The sequence below is a fragment of the Xenopus laevis genome, chromosome 9_10L (assembly GCF_017654675.1).
Source record: "Xenopus laevis strain J_2021 chromosome 9_10L, Xenopus_laevis_v10.1, whole genome shotgun sequence".
In the NCBI taxonomy this organism is placed as follows: Eukaryota; Metazoa; Chordata; class Amphibia; order Anura; family Pipidae; genus Xenopus; species Xenopus laevis.
In genome coordinates this window covers 90853774-90871621 of record NC_054387.1, presented here as the reverse complement: position 1 = coordinate 90871621, position 17848 = coordinate 90853774, and the positions used below count along the sequence as shown (strand labels likewise).

The following is a 17848-nucleotide window of genomic DNA, read 5'->3' as shown; positions in this document are numbered from 1 at the left end:
CTAAGCTTATAGCTAATTCTGGCTTCTTAATTAACCGTACGCATATTAGCATTTAAGCTTCAATGACAGTTCCTTTTTAAGGAATTAATGTGCACTGCTTGAGAAATTGATCATTAATATACATGCTTGCTCACATTCTACAGAAAACAAATTACTTTAGCACCAGGAAAAAATGAATCAAGATGCAGAAACAAAGCAGCGGTCCTTCACTTAGTTATTTTTGAAGAACAGCCATTACAATTAAAAAAAAAAAAAGAACATATACACCAACCAGTGGCCTCTTCTATCATGTACAAAATGAAAGAGGTGGTTGAGATAAGTAATAAGTGGCATGCCACAAAACGATATCAACGTAAGTTTTGCAGCTTTGTGTCTCTGAAGATTGCCAAATTCAATTGAAAGGCAAAAATCATCAAAAAATAAAATTCTAAATCCACCTGAAGATAATGTATGTGGTTCAATATCCATTAAAGTAGTGTATGAAAAAGGGTATCCATTTTTTCTATTTTTCATAACTGCAATATATTATTTCAAATGACCTTTGATCTATTATAGCATGACCCTGCAGCTGCATGATTTCTTTACATTTTTTACTTTAAGGGGCACATTTACAAAGCTCGAGTGAAGGATTCGAATCAAAAAAACTTCGAATTTCGAAGTGTTTTTTGGGCTACTTCGACCATCGAATGGGCTAGTTCGACCTTCGACTACGACTTCAACTACGAATCGAACGAGTCGAACTAGAAATCGTTCGACTATTCGACCATTCGATAATCGAAGTACTGTCTCTTTAAGAAAAACTTCGACCCCCTAGTTCGGCAGCTAAAAGCTACCGAACTCAATGTTAGCCTATGGGGAAGGTCCCCATAGGCTTGCCTGTGCTTTTTTGATCGAAGGATATTCCTTCGATCGTTGTATTAAAATCCTTCGAATCGTTCGATTCGAAGGATTTAATCGCTCGATCGAATGAATAATCCTTCGATCGTTCGATCGTAGGATTAGCGCTAAATCGTTCGACTTCGATATTCGAAGTCGAACGATTTTAGTTCCTAGTCGAATATCGAGGGTTAATTAATAGGGATGGGCGAATTTTTTCGCCTCGTTTCGCCGGAAAAATGACGCCCATAGACTTGTATGGAGACGTGCGCCAAAAAAAAAGACGCGCGACAAAATAATTTCGCCGCGCGACAAATTTTTTTGACGCCCATAGACTTTAATGGGCGTCTGCGACATTTCGCCGGCGGCGAATTTTTGGCGAAACGAAACGGGTCAAATTCGACCATCCCTGTTAATTAACCCTCGATATTCGACCCTTAGTAAATCTGCCCCTAAATGTAAATATAATATAAGAATCCCTTACCCCTGCCTGATAAACAATTGTTGGTGATTTAAATATAGGCATATATGCCTATAAAGGATATACTTCTTTTTTTTTTTTTTTGTCTTCTGTATTTCTGGTTCAAATTTTATCTGAAATATATATACACATAGTACAGAGCACAGAGATGAATGAAAAATAAGAAAATACAATTTCTGCACTCCTGGATATTATATTTATTTAATTATATGCAAAGTCCAATTTTTCAGTATAGTCCCAAGTAAGCAGCACTCCAAGGGATTTAAATATCAGGCAAATATTATCAGGCAAATGATGTATTTAAGTCAAAGTTTCCACACTCAGGAGACCTTTCTCAAGATATTTAGGGAGTTATCTATCAATGGTTAAGTTGATTTTTACCAGAAAAATTCAGGTTTCTGGGGTATTTTTCAGTCCAAACTCTAGCTAGATTTTTTAGAGATTTATTATACCACAAAGTTGGAAATAGTTTGAATCTGAAAATACTCCAAGAAAACGGCAGAGGTCTCTTGAACCAATTGAGGAATTTTGTAGCCTTCATGAGGTTTTGAGGGTTTTTTTGCCACAATTCGATCAATTCGAGTTTTCCCATTCAAGTTTTTTTTTTATAAATCAGAAAACATTCGAATAGCGAGGTATAAAAAAAACTCACAAACTCAAGCTTTGATAAATAACCCCCTTAATGTTAAAATTCATTATCCATACAGAACTGTAATATTAAAATGGCACCTTGATGGTGTTTGCTATTTCAATATCACAATGAAACTACCTACCTCCACCTGTAACACACTGATCTGAGCTATAACAAGGCTGGCGGAGGGGCAGCTGCAGTAACACAAGAAGACAAATAAATACAGTAGGCTGAAAGATTGCTTGGGAACCATCATTTAAACCTGGATGGGGAGGTTCCTATGAAATCAGAAGAAACTGCCAGAAATATTCTCATTAGTTTATGGGAAATGTGAGTAAAGGACATATTCAAAATTAGTTGGTTGCACTGGATATATGGCAACAGAAAGTGTTGAAAATACAGAAATACAGAAAAGATAGATGTTTTAATCTAAATTTCTTTGGGGTTTGGTAAAATATGTTGTTCAGCAAAATATCAGATTTAATTTAAAATACACACTTTCCTTAGAACATCTGCTAAAAACATGTTAGTGTTACTAGAAATGAAGGGTAACACAACTGCTTCAAAGCCTTACTGCTGGGCTGTGGGCAGTGTGATCCTTCCATAGCTTTAAAGGGTACATGTTACGATAACATATTTTCCCCAACCCACCAAAGATGCATGCTAATAGAGCCTGCACTCCAGGTGGGGTAACAGTAGTTTTTCTTTAAAAAAATTGCCCCATGCCAGCACTATGACACTAGCACAGGGAGGGAGCTCACTGTTTGAGTGGCCATATGGGGGCATGTGCTTAATGAGGGAATGCTGAAACTTTGCTGAAACTTTCTCATGACATCAGAAGCTCATTATGTGTATGCACTTTGCACAACATGGCGGCTCACACCAGAAGCTCCCTCCCAGTGTGAGTATCATAGAGCTGGCGGGATTTTATTAGCCTGCACCTTCAGTGGGTGACATTTTTTTTTTAGAAAATATAAAGAATACTCCAAAAAAGAATACAGAGGCCCTTTATTCTTAGTAGTACTGTTTTTTGGAAGAACAGCAGTATCACTTTAATACAAAAATATTTTAACCTTATATTGATAAAGCACCAACATATTCAGCAGCGATATAAAACATTTCACAGCATGTGCTTTACATGTACAGGTATGTGCTTTATCCGAGTCAAATCCACTCTATGAAAACAACATTGGTTCCCTGCCTAAGGTATGTTGTAGTAATGAGGCAAAAAATACAGAACGGGAAACACTTGCTCTGCTGCAGAACAAAAAGAATCGCTGATTTAGATGCACTACTACCCTTTTATTTTAAACCATCTTCAGTCAGCCATCTTTCTACCATGTCTGCTGCAAACAATATACAAACACTGAGAACAAAGTAGAGAAAATCATTTATTTATATATAAAACTAAACTTTTGTGAGCAAGGTTTCTTTTAAAATAGAAATACATTTTCAGCTTAAAAAAAATGAAATTAGGTTTGTACACAAAGTATTTGTCAGTATGCTGTATACATATTTTAAGACATTTCAGCAAATGCTTCACAAGATATTATTCCAAAGAAATCCAGTGACATATCACAGAACAATACATCATTTTTACACTGAACAGCGTCCATTGTTTTAATTTACAGACAAATGCAACATGGAAATAAAATACTGGTTTATGTTTTTGGGGTGATAAAACACTCCACAACAATGAACATTTTTTATAGAAGAGAATCAAAGGGTATTTGTCCCAGTTCGTGCAACAATCTGGAATCATTGGTATTATTGAAGCCAGTGAAAAGCCAAGCGAAAGAGTGCAGAAGTTTAAAAGTGGTAAATAAAACAATAGTTTTTAAGTATAATAAACAAAATTTGTGATTTCTTTAAATTATGGTGATGCAAATCGATTCATTTACTCAATCGCAAGCATTGCTGAAATCCATAACATGCCAAAAAAATCATATTAAAAGGAGAACACCCCCTTTAAATAATAAAATTTAGTGGGGTATACTGTTAGCCATGGTGCAAGTAAACTAGAATGTCAGTACCTTAAAGGGGAACTATTGTGAAAAATTAAAATGTAATACATGCTTCATCATACTGAAGTAAGAAACTTTCTAAATACAATCAATTAAAAATTCTGAAATAATAGTTTATTTTCACTATTACTCTCTCTGCATATTTTTCTCTTCATTCTGTCTTCATGCAGCAGTCAAGTGTCAGATGAATGATCCAATCAGCGGCGATTCTGACTAAGGAGCCGCCTGAGGCGGCTCCTGCAATGCCACCCCCCCTCACCAACTTACGTGTCGGGAGGGGAGGCAGAAACACTATTGCGGAGAGCGCAATTGCACTCTCTCGCAATTCAAAAACCGGAAATTCGGCTCTTAAAGGTGCAGGAGCAGCTTTTTGCCTCCCCTGGAATCTTTTCAGGCACTGCCGCCTGAGGCGAGCGGCTCAGCTCGCCTCATTGGCGGCGCGCCCCTGGATCTAATATATCTTATAGGGGGGCTCCCTTTCTTAGCAGATGTATTAGAGCTCACTGAAATAATGGATCCCAGTACAAATTGCACAAATTCTGCATGTAGAGAGACAGGATTTCAGGTGCTCTAATACATCTACTAGGCAAAAGGAGCCTCCTATAAGATATATTGGATCATTCATCTGACACCCAACTCCTGAATGAAGACAGAATGAGGAGGAATAGTGAAAATGAACTTCAATAATCTCTCCACTTAGATAATATATTATGGCCTCAAACAAGAGGGCAGGTTACAAAGGCAGTTGATACCATTTTAGAAGGTCATAGTGCCTACAAATGACTTGCTATTTTGAGCTGACCCAGGTGAGGCTGATGCAGAACTAAAATGCCAAATCATAAGATGAGATCTTTAATCAGAAGGCTCAGTAAATTACAGCAAGTAAAATTGTCACCTTGGAGGACATCAGAAGTTAATTCTGTTTTAAATTACTTTTTGCTTTTTACTGATATGGGTTCATACATTTTTAGAAAGCTTCATTTAGACTAAAGTGTTTATTTAGTAACAAGGAAGGGCATAAAATAAATTTACACTTTTCTTGGTAAGGGAACAACATCCTAAACTCTGCCAACTACACTCCAGTCTCACTTTGGGGCCTAAAGGAATACATTCAGCACTGTTGTTTCACTGCCACACTAAACTACTACATGGTTATTGGACATTATGCACCAGGGTGACTCCTAGAATTTTCACACTTCAATAAATCTGCCCCATAGAAATGACCAGCATATGCAGAATACAGCAACGATAGAAAACATGGGTCTGTGTACGATACAGAAAAGATTTGCAGGATTTTCACATTTCTGGGCAATTTTATAGAATCAGCATGAGATGAAACATGTCCAGAACTATCATTTGTGATTGAGAAAAAGCTTCATTATATTTTATCTAGAAATTAACATCTTTCTCTTTTTGTAGTAAAATGTATTCGCTTCTTTCCAAATGACAGTCATAATAATTGAGGCAGAAACAACAATACAATGGCCTCTAGGCTTGGCAACAATATACTGCACACGTGAGAGCAAGACTAGTTATAGGGGCTTTAACAGCAGCAGTTTAACTCTTTCATGTCCATCCAACAATAATGAAGCAATTCCTTGTATTATAGTAAATTAAGATTTATACTTCAATGTTTCAGCCTGATTAGCCTAAGCGTGAAGTGTACTGGGACCTGTTGCATTATTCTAACATCATATGCAGATTGTTGCAGTATTATTTCATCATTAGTGTCCCAAGCTATTTCATGAATTTGGACTCTACTACATCAAAAAATTTACTCCATGTAGAATTTTGGTCAGAGCAATATTTTTAGAGCGGCACAAGAATGGTTTACCCCTTCATGTTTTTACAAGACCATTACTTTATACAATGTTCCAAAGCATCCAAAGCTATGTTTGAATGCTTTGTCGCATGTTGGAGAGGAGATATGCTATGTGCTACAAAGATCTCATCTTGAAAGTTTATCTTTTAGTTGGACAATGCTCCTAAACACAAAGGCTGTGTAACACTGAAATGACACTTAAAAGCCGAATGCCCTAGAATGCGCATTCAAAGCCTCAGTACAAATTTCAATGTAGGTATTGATCCAAAATAATGCTGCCCTTGCATCAAATGTTGGGTGGAACTCTGATACACTATTTTAAACAGTCTTCCGCTCATTTATTATGCCTAAGACAAAAAGAGAAAGTGTATAAATTTGAAATCAGATTTAGTGTATTAACGTGTGATTGTTCATTTTAATCCAACGCGTGACTGCAATGGAAAAAGATTCAAGCAATTAGGATCAAGAGACTTCCCTCCAATAAAATTAGAATTTTGGGGCAGATTTAAACTGTTCTGCTGAAATACATGCCATTCATGTTCATGTATTCCAGCTTTGTGTTATCACTGTTTATACCCCAACATTTCATGTGGACGTTTAAAGTAGTCCTTTGGTTTTGCTTCGTCCCTTATCATAGGCTCATTTTCAGATAACAGCAAAATGTACTTTCCTAGATAAGACAAATGGATTAATATATTTACAAGACAATGTGCTGCTAGTAAAACAATTTATTTAAAACATTACAATGATATACATCTTTGTTTTAGAAAACATTGCATACAGTTATTAGGAAGGTCCAATTTCTACTGCTCTGTAGGAATGATTACACTAAATCAGGAGAAGAAGAAGAGGGTAGGCCTTCAATTATTATTATTATTAAAGCAGTAATACTGTATATGTTTTGACTGAAAATCAACAGATAATTTATAATTTAACAAATGACCGATCCCGGATTCTTATCAAATCAGTATATATTGTCCTGTCACCTCTTCTACCCGAGCCACCATTGTGATATTCTGTGAGACAGGGACAGAGCAATGCACAGGCTAAGGGGAGGAGGCCATGACAAGGTTAAGAAAATTTCAAAAAAGGTAGTTCTGCAGTCTGAATAGTTGAGGCTGGATACCCCAATTCAAATTAAGCAAAATGGGAAAGAAGGGTACCATTTTACCTTAATAGCTTCCCTCCTTTTTGAGCAATTTAATTATGGTTTGTTGTAAGGGGACAGTAAGAACATGAGTGGATTTGCAAACATGAGATGCTTGCAGGATGGCAATGAAGGAGTGAAAAGTTAGATCTGAGGCCAGGGAGTGTGGCCGTAAGCCAATGAAAAGTGTGGGGGGTAGTTATAGAAAGGGGAATTGATTGTGGTTAGGGGCAGGAACTGTTCCTACAAATGCAGCCTTCAGTAGTTCCTTGCCATTAAGTTATTTAACAACGTTAACATATTACTGTTAAAGTATGCTGTTTACAATTTTGTCAAGTCCAAATGATTGCAAACAAGTTGGGCAGTGGCCTTTTGAACCCAAACAGGTATAATGAGTCAGAGTCATGCTTAGGGTAAGGGATTTCAACAGAGTAGATGTTATGGGGCAGTATTGATGTTGCACTTGTCATGGCTCAGATGATCATGAGATGACGTTCTCTATTTGCTTTATAGAAAACATTGTTTGTACATTATCTATTGAGTTTCTCCCACATACTGTACCACTGCCAAAACCAGCAATATGGTAGTAGCAGCCAAGCCCAGGTCAAAAGCAAATATGCACGAAAAGTGCATATTGTGAAGTGTGTGTTCATTGTGTGAAGAATGTTACTCTTCACACAACTATCTGTATATTTGTTGGAGAACAATGAGAGATAAAAGACACCCAAATCTTTGGAACCCTTGAAAAGCAAAACATGCAAAGTTCCAGTCATGTCCACCTTTTACTTGGTATAAGGTATATACAAGTATAAAATCTATTATCCAGAATGTTTGGGACCTGTGATTTTCCAGTTAAGCGGGTTTCCTGTCATTTGGAGCTCCATATCTTAAAACTAGAAAACAGATTTAAATATAAAAAAACGAAGGCAGGATGGTTTTACAATCAATATCCATATTGTTATAATCAATACAGAAGGTATTGCTTAATTAATAGAAAATTAATGAAACATTAAGAATTCTTTGTTTAAATAGGGCTCAATGGAGCTTTCTGGATAACAGTTTCCAGATAATAGATTCCAGAGCTGTGCATACAAGGAAGACATCAGTCAGATCAATAACCTGTAAGATAAACAAAGCAGCAATTCTTTGCGTCTTCTAGACATTTGTTAGGTACTTATGGCCAGTCATTCATATCCAGCTAACAAAAAGGAGATCATTATTCAAAGCATCACTGACAAGCAGAAAATAATAGTTTGCATGACATACATTTCAAGGGGAGATATTTTTGTGAGCTCGGGAAAAATCCAGTGTGGGTGACTCACATCTGAGCTGGTAGAAAAGATGAACACACTAACTAAAGCTAATACTTCTAGTAATACATTTTCATTGTCCCAATGTTCTTAGCACCCTGTACTTACTTTAGACAATATAAAAAGAGATAAGAGAATTCCATGGACAGACACAGACATATCAGTAACAGCAACGGTCTGACACATAAAGTGCCACATTCTATTAATGATTCGCAGGAAATGCGAAGGCAACGATAAGTGTGTCAATTCTATACGTTTTCTACACAAAGGCCCACATAGCCAGCTATAGATTGATAAAGACAAGTTATGAAGATCACAGTAGTAGGTGATATCGATTTTGCTGATTAAGCAAGAAAACAAAACAACGACTGCAAACCCAGCATTTTACCAAAAGGCACAATTTAATGAACCCACTTTCTTTAGCGGAAAGAATCAGGTGTCATTTCCAAAGATCTGACATAATGCGATAATTACACACAATGGTCTCGGCATACATATATTATAGATAACACAATTAATATAAAATCTATGCACTTGGTAGCGTATTATTACTGGAATGACGATTAACCCACAGTGCGCTATTAGAGCAAAATAGCATTTTGAAACGTTCATTACTGTTTCCCCAAGTGCAACCATTTAATCAGCAAATTTAAATACTATAATGAATTAATGTAGATATTTATGTACAGATTGTGAATGACATTTAACATGAGAATTAGCAGATGAATGGCTAAGGCTTAACAGAGGTAGATTTCCAGCCGCTGAGGGTATAAAGGTTGATTCTTCAACATGGTCATTTTTATCGTGCAGAAAAATCAAGTCTTTTGTTGGCTCTTTATAAATATCCACAAATGGGTATGTGCTTAGCAGGATATGGCTCAAAAGCATCTAATCAATTCAGCAGCGGTGAATAAAGTACTGGGCTTTTTTTTCCCCACACGGCTGCTTTTATTCTTTTCTAAAGAAACATGGAGAGTTTTAATGGAGACAGAAAATACCACAAATCATTGTAGACTTTATGCATCTTGTAGCTTTCACAGTTAGGGCTTTAACCCCTTGCTTTCAACTGAAAGACCAATGGTTTCCGCCCTAGGAGTCTGCAATATATGGTACAATTGCTGTGGCAGCTATCACCAACAGGCAAGGTACCGTGCCTTTATTTCTACAGTGTTGCTTTACATTGAATAGAGTTTCTTTTTAAATAAAAACCCCAGAATTGTAAGTCCAGCAATAACATATGGGCTCTGCAACAGAGTAAGGGCTACATTTACAGCTTACTCCATGCAAAATAAGGCATCACTACAGTGTGCCGGAATTTTATGTCAGCCCCACCTGAATTTTGTATTTTCTATCTCCCAAAATCCTTAACCCATTTTACAAAGGCACACAGATTGTATGCTGAGGCTTTATACTCACTCAGATACTGGAAAGTGTTAGAAGGGCAATGAGTGAAGCCAAGCTTACATCAAAACCTAATTGAATCGCCTTGATGTTTCACAGCAGGAAAGGGGAGGAAGTAATGTGTAATTATAGGTGTTGTTTTCTCTACAATTTTCCTTAATGAGTGTCAAACCATCAAGACCTACAGAACTCCAAGATATAGTTGGTAGTTGGTATTACCTGTCAGATTTATCTGGTGCCTGCTGCTTTTTGTTTATCTTGGCATAAGTGTCTTGAAGATTTTCTCTCTCTGGCAGTACTTGGCTCTCCCACGGATAACTTGGAGGGACAGTTATTGGAGGGGAATAAGGACGGTGCACCTTATGGTGCGGTGGAGCTTCTTGAAAATGGTTTACTTTGGCATAATTAGGGTCCATATCATCATCTTCCATGTCATGACTCCGGTTATAGCCATATGAATTCTTGGCCTGCTGTTCTCGAAGTTCTTGGTGCTTAATGTTAATTCTGAAACAAAAAAAAAATAGAATTGTGTATGGAGATGGGAAACGCCCCTATATTTATAGGCACATTAATTCAAGAATTATTTGCTGTTCATTTATTCTGCATAAAATGGTAAAACCTTTGTATTGTATTAGAAACTCAGGAAATGTGGACAGATTGTATCCTTTCCCAGCTTACCTGGCCCATTGTGGATTTCATCATTATATATAATGCTATTTCCAAAGAAAACAATAGTGAGATTTGGCAGACCCTCAGCTTTTATGTCCACTGCTGTGACATTAGCTTAACAAGAAAAATATCTGTGTTGGTTTCTGTAAAAAGATGTTGTAGAAATGCTGTAGCCTGGCACAATGCAAGAACATAGATACATTTCTACAGCCATCAGAACAATCTGGCAAAGCTATCATGACTTGATCTCATAGCCATGAACATTTGGCTCTTGCATTCATATTTTCATAGTACCAGTCTTTACTGATTATTTTATCAATATATTTAAAACAACTGGAAAACTGGTCCAACTGGAAAATATTTATAATGTTAAGTTAAACTACATTCGTTAAAATGCATACAATAGTCCATAGTTCCAATAACGCCCATATTATTATAATTGTAGTTGGAACGGATAGCCCAATTCTATCCCTTCCACAAGCATCAACAATAAACTGTAAAGCGACGTGCATCACATTTTCTCAGAGCACCGGTTCGTTTCTAGGATACCAAGTAGTATCTTTGCAATACTCGATATATTTTTTTGCTTTTGAATAATAATATAGTTGGCTGCCGAAGAGACCAATATTAAAAATACATAAAGACAAGAACTGTTGTTTTCTAGGGAGACATGTTGTTTAGTGCATTTCTCCTCAAGGGAATTCTCACTTACACAAAACACAATTTCTATAGTTGTCAACACTCATCGACTTTAATTTAGTCTCACTGATTAAGAGCCTCTCTGAACTATTATAGCAAAATGGAATTTTCATTATATAGTGTCTCTTTTAATTAGTGGAGGGGGCATATTTTGGTTAGGGATAGGCAACTGGGGTTAATGCAGTTGAGGCTCCCAACATCTCTCCACCCAATACGACCGCAGAATAATGATAAAAATTGTAGTTTTAATAGGTTAACTATAACAACTAAAAGTAAGAGCAATCTACATTTTGCATGAATTTTCTTTTATCAATTGGAGTTTGCCCCCCCCACAATCTTTTTTTCTATCTACAATTTTTTTTTTCAAAAAAGAATTTCCAAGCTTTTTATTTTACTTTTTTTTTTTTAAATTCCTAATAATGGGGAAAAAACTATTGAGGCAAGAACGGGAGTGAAATTAAGATCTCTTGTGAGTTGTCTTACTTCATACATTGCCCCCCCCCAAAAAAAAAACAGCCCCCAAAGTATTCAGCTTCAACATTATTATAAACAATTTAGCTTTCATATTTATATTGGTACATACATTATTCTGTTATATATACACTAATATACATTTCAGTCCATTTGGTTCCAAAATAATACTGCTAGACAATGTAAGGACAAGATATGATGTTATTTACATCCCTGCAATTTAATTACGTGACTTTAGTGTATGCTGGTAGCAGGAAAGGAAGCTAAAGCCAGTGAATTCATGTGACATTGGGACTTATTGTTTCCAGAGCTAATAGGAAACATTAATGAGGAAAAACTACCTATTACAGTAAATGGTACTTGACCGCTTTTTGGGGAGGCTAACTCTCCTAATTGTTTAGTATTACCTGAGCACTAATGAGACTACCCATTAGAGTGATGTCCTTAGGAATTGTCTGCAGGCAAGTGATTATTTTGCATGCCTCATACTCTTTGACAAACATCTGCAATAAGCATATACAATGTGGAATATATTTTTTCATCATTTCCAGAGCTTGGGCGTTTCTAAAAACTGCTTTTCCCAGAAAAGTGAAAGTTAGTGGTTGCATTATTTGTAACAAGGGAGTGGCAAGAGTTGGTCCAGTGAAATTTTAATTGCTATGACTGGGAGAGAAAGCACACCAGCTGTGAACAGAAAACCAACTGATTAAATTACAATATGCACAAGAAATGACATACAAAATGCAGACCACAAACTATGTTGATGACCCTGGAGCTTTAAGTAAAAACTACAATTTACTTTTTACTTTTATGGTAGAATTGCAGGAGGATATTGCAGGAGGTCTGGGGCATACAGAGATCAACAGAACCCCTAGTCCTTAAAATGTGTTCCTCTGGCCTTCACCAAGAAGACAGTTATTTATGGCTCTTGTATCAGGCACTGTTATTCACTGTTTTTTTTTGTGTTTTTAGGGAAATTATATGACCCCCCCAAGTTTGGGGATGTGCCTATGGCATGGTCATCCAGAATGGCTCTCAAAACATTGCACATAAGATGTCTACAGGGTTCACCTTTGGCTGTAATTTGCAGTGATTTGACAATTAGAATTATAGCAAAAGGACTCCTATGATACTGTTGCAATCATCTAGTAGTTTGGTAGAGTCATTAGCTGGGAGCATAGTTAATGTAACAGAGTGTAGATGTAAGTATGTGTAGATGTAAGTATTTCTCTGTATTACAGAGTATTTCTCTGTAGTACAGACAAGTCTGCAGGAAAATGTGATTTTAATCAGGCAGGTTAAAAAAAAATCCCACTGGTTCGCGGTCGCATCTGTGCGTTTATGCGGCCTCGTGATCCGACAACCTGTATGGGATGCATTACGATCCAATTGTTGGGCCCTAGGGCCCACGATCGGATCAGCCGATATCACCCACCTCAATGTGGACATATCGGGGAGAGATACGCTCGTTTCGTGACATCGCCAAACGAGTGGATCTCTGTGTCTACGGCCACCTTTAGTTATGTCTTTGGGAACCTCTGGTTATTCCACCACTTTTAATGCCTGAAAGTAATTCCCATTCTAGAATGTTATCACAGATCAAAATCTATGGTGCTCCATAATATCCAAATGCCTTTTTTTTCCAATTATAGCATACAACTTTAAAATAGAATTAGTGTAGTAGTTCAATTTCAACACAAAAAAGTTACAGATAAGGTGAAGAAAAACCACGCTTTGTTAAAGGTAAAAATGACTAAGCCGGTGTCCTGCTGTTGTTGGTACCAGTAACCATGACAATGGAGTTTAGCAGTGAGCAAAAGCTCAAGTGAAACCTATTAAACCACAAAGCAAAAAGCAATGTTGCAGATATCAATTAAAGCAACAAAGGATGCTCACAGCCAGCATATTCATCTAGGATACCATGTTACATTGATTACATGATTGCAGGATGCTTGTTCTACAACAGGACTGGTGTTTGTGTTGAAAAATTCTTTTTAAAAAAGTACTAAGGGAATTATATCATAATCCTGCAGGTAGTTAGAACAGAGTTGGTCTGGCTACCGTTGGTATATTTCTAACACACTGACTGCACACAGTTAAATGTTACTACGTTGGTGTCGGCCTACCAGAATCATTGTAAAAATGTGCTAAATGGGATTGGTTTGACATGGTGGAAATAGTGGTTTTGGATATGGTGGAGCCCATCAGGAGATTGTGACCCTGCATTCAGAAATATGAGCTTATAGTAGAAAATATATATTTTCTTAATCTTGTAGACTTGCATTTACTAACACTGGACAAATCTGCTCCTAAGCAGTGACCCTTTTTAACCAATCCATGACCATCTTTGTGCACCCAGCTGCATGCTCAACACTGAAAGCTCAGATCTGATTGGATGCCATGGACTATTGCCCTAAGGCAAATCTGCCTACTGTTAATAATACAGCCAGGGGTGTTTTCATTAACACTGGAGACAAACGTCACTTGTGATGTTGCCCACAGCAACCAATCAGCATTTAGATTTGAACAAGTTAGAAAACAATAGCAAAAGATCTGTTTGGTTGCTATGGGCAAAATCACCGGTGAGGCTTGTCTCTACTGTTAATAAATATGTCCCTAATTGTTCCATTTGCACAGACATTTTAAAATAACAATTTCTGCCATTTGGGTACTGCCCATGGCAATATTTATTTGCTTTTGACATCTCATGGATTTTCATTTCACCAAGTGGCAATATAATTGTTGAGTTGTCTTTCCTGTGGGTTTGTTCCTACTAGATGGACAAATGCGGTCGTATTGTACGCATTGGTACTTTCAAAACTTTCGCCTATTTGCCATTTCCAGCATACAAGAAGTGTGCACCCCATGCAACCAACAAAAAAGTGTTTTTTATGAAAAACTATGAAAGACCAAATTTTCACCCTCCCTACACACCATAATGGGAAGGAGCTGCTAACAGTTTGATAAATTGTTTTCTGACAACACCAAACTTGTTTATTTGAGAGTGCCTTGTTTGTAAACATCTGGGGTCACCCAGGGTCACATAAATAAAAATAGCTCTGATGTCATAAACTGCTTATAATAACGCATTTGCCAGAATCTAAAACAATCTATACAGGATTCATAAGTACATATGTCCTAACTCTGTGAATATTACAGACTCGATTAGGAGCTAGTTTGTAAAATGCAAAACATAATCAGTGAGCGAGGGAAAAAAAAAATCATTATAGAAAGGTAAAATAGAAAGAGCCCCAATATTGTACAAAAGTCACATCAGGTCCCATGTATAAGCTCATTTTATAAACAAGTCATTACAAGGACACAGTCACATGGCCACTGGTTCAGTGTTAAAAGCAACACAAAGTCATTTCATGCTACACAAGTTCAGCATTTGACATTAAGGCTTCGCTCTACCTTCTGGAGCTATGCATGAGCCAGAATGTACATAGGCTGGTAACAGATACACAATAAATATTTCAGAATTCCCTGCAAACTTAGTGCCAGTTTTAGATTAACGGTACAGCTGCTTTGGAATCATGCACTCGAGCACTGCGTTTCCGAGCCTGCCAACTATATTTGCAGTAATCAGAGACAAGGGGATTGCAAATAAAATGTATATTGACAAAAGACTAAAATATTGAAATAAGTGCTTATGAGCATTTGCCGAACACAAAGTCCCATGGTTCTTAACCTGGCTAAGGATGCTGGGAATCATAGTTCATCAACAGCTGGGAAGTCACAGGTTAGCTCTCTGCATTAGAACACAGCACTGGCAGATATATGGGCAGACAAGGAGGCCAGATGCTGGTATTATTAAACTGCTTGACGAGCACAGGAAATGTCACAGCAAGGAACAGCGTGCTAAATATTCAGGAGGACAGTCTTGCGTTAGGAATTATATATACTGAGTTTTAGAGGTGTTTGTTCCCTTTAGAGTGCATGCTTCACTAACACAGCAGCTGGAAAATAAAATGAAGGGTCATGTAGGGTGTGCCCAAGCAGAAAACTCACAGTAAACTCAGTGCCACCCCTGCACTACAGTATGCACCAATTGTCACATTAATTAACTTGATATTCAGTGCACACACACAGGCACCATGAGGTAAAAACACACTAGTCTGTCTGAAGGTGGCCATACACGGGCAGATAAAGCTGACGATATCGGTCGTTTGGACCAATTTGACAGCTTATCTGCCCGTGTATGGGGGCTTCTGGCCACGATATCGATCGGGAAGGTTTGATTTTTACCAGACCGACCCGTCGGAGCCCCTTGGCGTATCGTAATTTGATAGTTCGACCATACGCCCGATCGTTCAAATTACCCCCGATATAGCCATGCCGTTAGTGGCATATCAGGGAAAGATCCGCTCATTTGGCGATGTCGCCAAACGAGCGGGTCTTTGAGTCTATGGCCAGCTTGAGACTGAGAAGAGGCCCATCCCCAATGATCTTATGTTGGGTTTTGCATTACAAAATTATTATAATTATTATAAGCCGAGTGCAGGGTCAGACTTGGTGGCCCAGGGCCACTGGGGCTGCTATTGCAGCCCCCCCCCCACTGCGACACCCCGCATATAATTCCATCACTCTTCATTTAAATCTATGGCATTTTTAAAAGAGTATTTATCAAAGGATGAACTTTCACTTTCTCTAACTTCACTCTTTGATAAATATACCTCTTTGTTGGGCCGGTTGCTGCAGGAAAAATAAGAGCAGGGCGTGAATCTGGGCCAGCGGGGCCCATCGGGTTTTTTCTGTGTCCTGCCGGCCTAGTCTGACCCTGGTTGAGTGATGAGCAATCTTTGTACTTGCTGCTAATGATTAGTGATGGGCGAATTTATTCGCCAGGCGCGAATTCGCTGCGAATTTGCATGATTCGCCGCCAGCGAATTAATTCGCGAAACGCCCGCAAAAATTCGCAGCAAAAATTCGCCGGCGTAAAAAAAACAGGCGCGGCGTCAAAAACGAGACGCTGTAATGATGAGCGAATCTGACCCGTTTCATAAAAACTGCGAAAAAAATTTGCAAAACGGCAAAAAAATTTGCAATGGGCGTCTAATTTTTTTTGGTGCAACACTTTTTCTCGCTCCAAATGCATTAAAGTCAATGGGAGTTTATACTTGTGGCAACTTTGTTTTGTCTCTGCAACTTTTTTTGTACAAATGCATTAAAGTCGTTTTTTTCTTATGGCAACTTTCTGGTCTTGCCAACATTTTTGTCTCTGAGACTTTTTTGTCAATGCAGCTTTTTCCACAGGGAACTCCGTGGCTGTAAAATTTTGCTCATCACTACCTGCTGCTGTTGAGTTAAAATTCTCAACTGGAGGAATGAATTTCACAACTGCTAGTGCTATGTCACCCTAGCCTACATGTAATGTTGATCCACAGCTTGTGACTCCAAGGGGTTGCTGCCCCTCAAAAACAATTACTGGAAGCAGTCCTGCACTTACAGTGAATAAACACTGACATTGTTATCTGCTCTATTGTCTATTGCTGTTCACGGTGTTCTAGATTAATTAAGCAGCTCTAAAAGGCTCTACAAACACAGACCCAAAGCACTGGGCTCTTATAAATTTCCTTTATAAGAACATTCCACTTTCCCTTGAAAAGAAACTTTCTGCGCTCAAGGTTCTTCTGAGGTCAGGAATCTGTGTAATCTTCCAATCATATGAGAATGATTACAACAATGGATTCTCAGAGGGCCCACATCAGTGTTCATATATAAGAAAAAGAAGGGTGGATAGGAAGACTATTTTGGAATGTTCCACAGCAAATAAAACCTAGCTGAATATACAGATGTTTAAGTCATTAAAGTCGCTGGCAGCCAAAGGCCGTAGCGTGCTGTACACCTCATGGAAACTATGTTAAAAGAAAGAAGAAGAAGTGGAGGGTGTGGACTCTTGATCTGCTATGGAAGTACTCATTACCAATAGAGAAAACATAGCAGAACATTCATTTGTGCATCATAGATAAAGTTTTCTAGAGAAAAAAAAGAAAATACCTTATAGAAAATCATTTAAACAGTAAGTAAACCCAATCAACTTGTTTTGCCTCCAATATAGAGTAATCATATCTAGTGATCGGCGAATTTGGGGGTGTTTCGCTTCGCCGAAAAATTCTCAAAACAGCGAAAAATTTGCAAAACGGCGACAGCGTCTGTTTTTGACGCCGACGTCTATTTTTTTTACGCCAGTGAATTTTCGCTGCGGTTTCGCAAATTTATTCGCCGCAAATTCTTGCCTGGTGAATAAATTCGCCCATCACTAATCATCTTAGTTTGGATCAAATAGAAGGTACTGTTTTTTTATTACAGAGAAA

At 37.8% G+C, this 17848-nt stretch overlaps 1 protein-coding gene across 6 annotated transcripts in view; it reads right to left on the bottom strand.

Annotated features, from left to right (window-relative positions):
• Positions 1–17848, bottom strand: part of LOC108701460 (partitioning defective 3 homolog B) — a 653761-nt gene that overhangs the window by 229878 nt on the left and 406035 nt on the right. For 4 of the 6 annotated variants that reach the window (XM_018236176.2, XM_018236179.2, XM_041576955.1 and 1 more), the window contains exon 19: positions 9912–10196. In XM_018236176.2, the coding sequence (XP_018091665.1) occupies positions 9912–10196 (285 nt within the window). Of the gene's footprint in view, positions 1–4475; positions 6505–8673; positions 9250–9911; positions 10197–17848 lie in introns of those variants that run through there. The other 2 variants (XM_041576956.1, XM_018236181.2) reach the window with 2 other exon arrangements.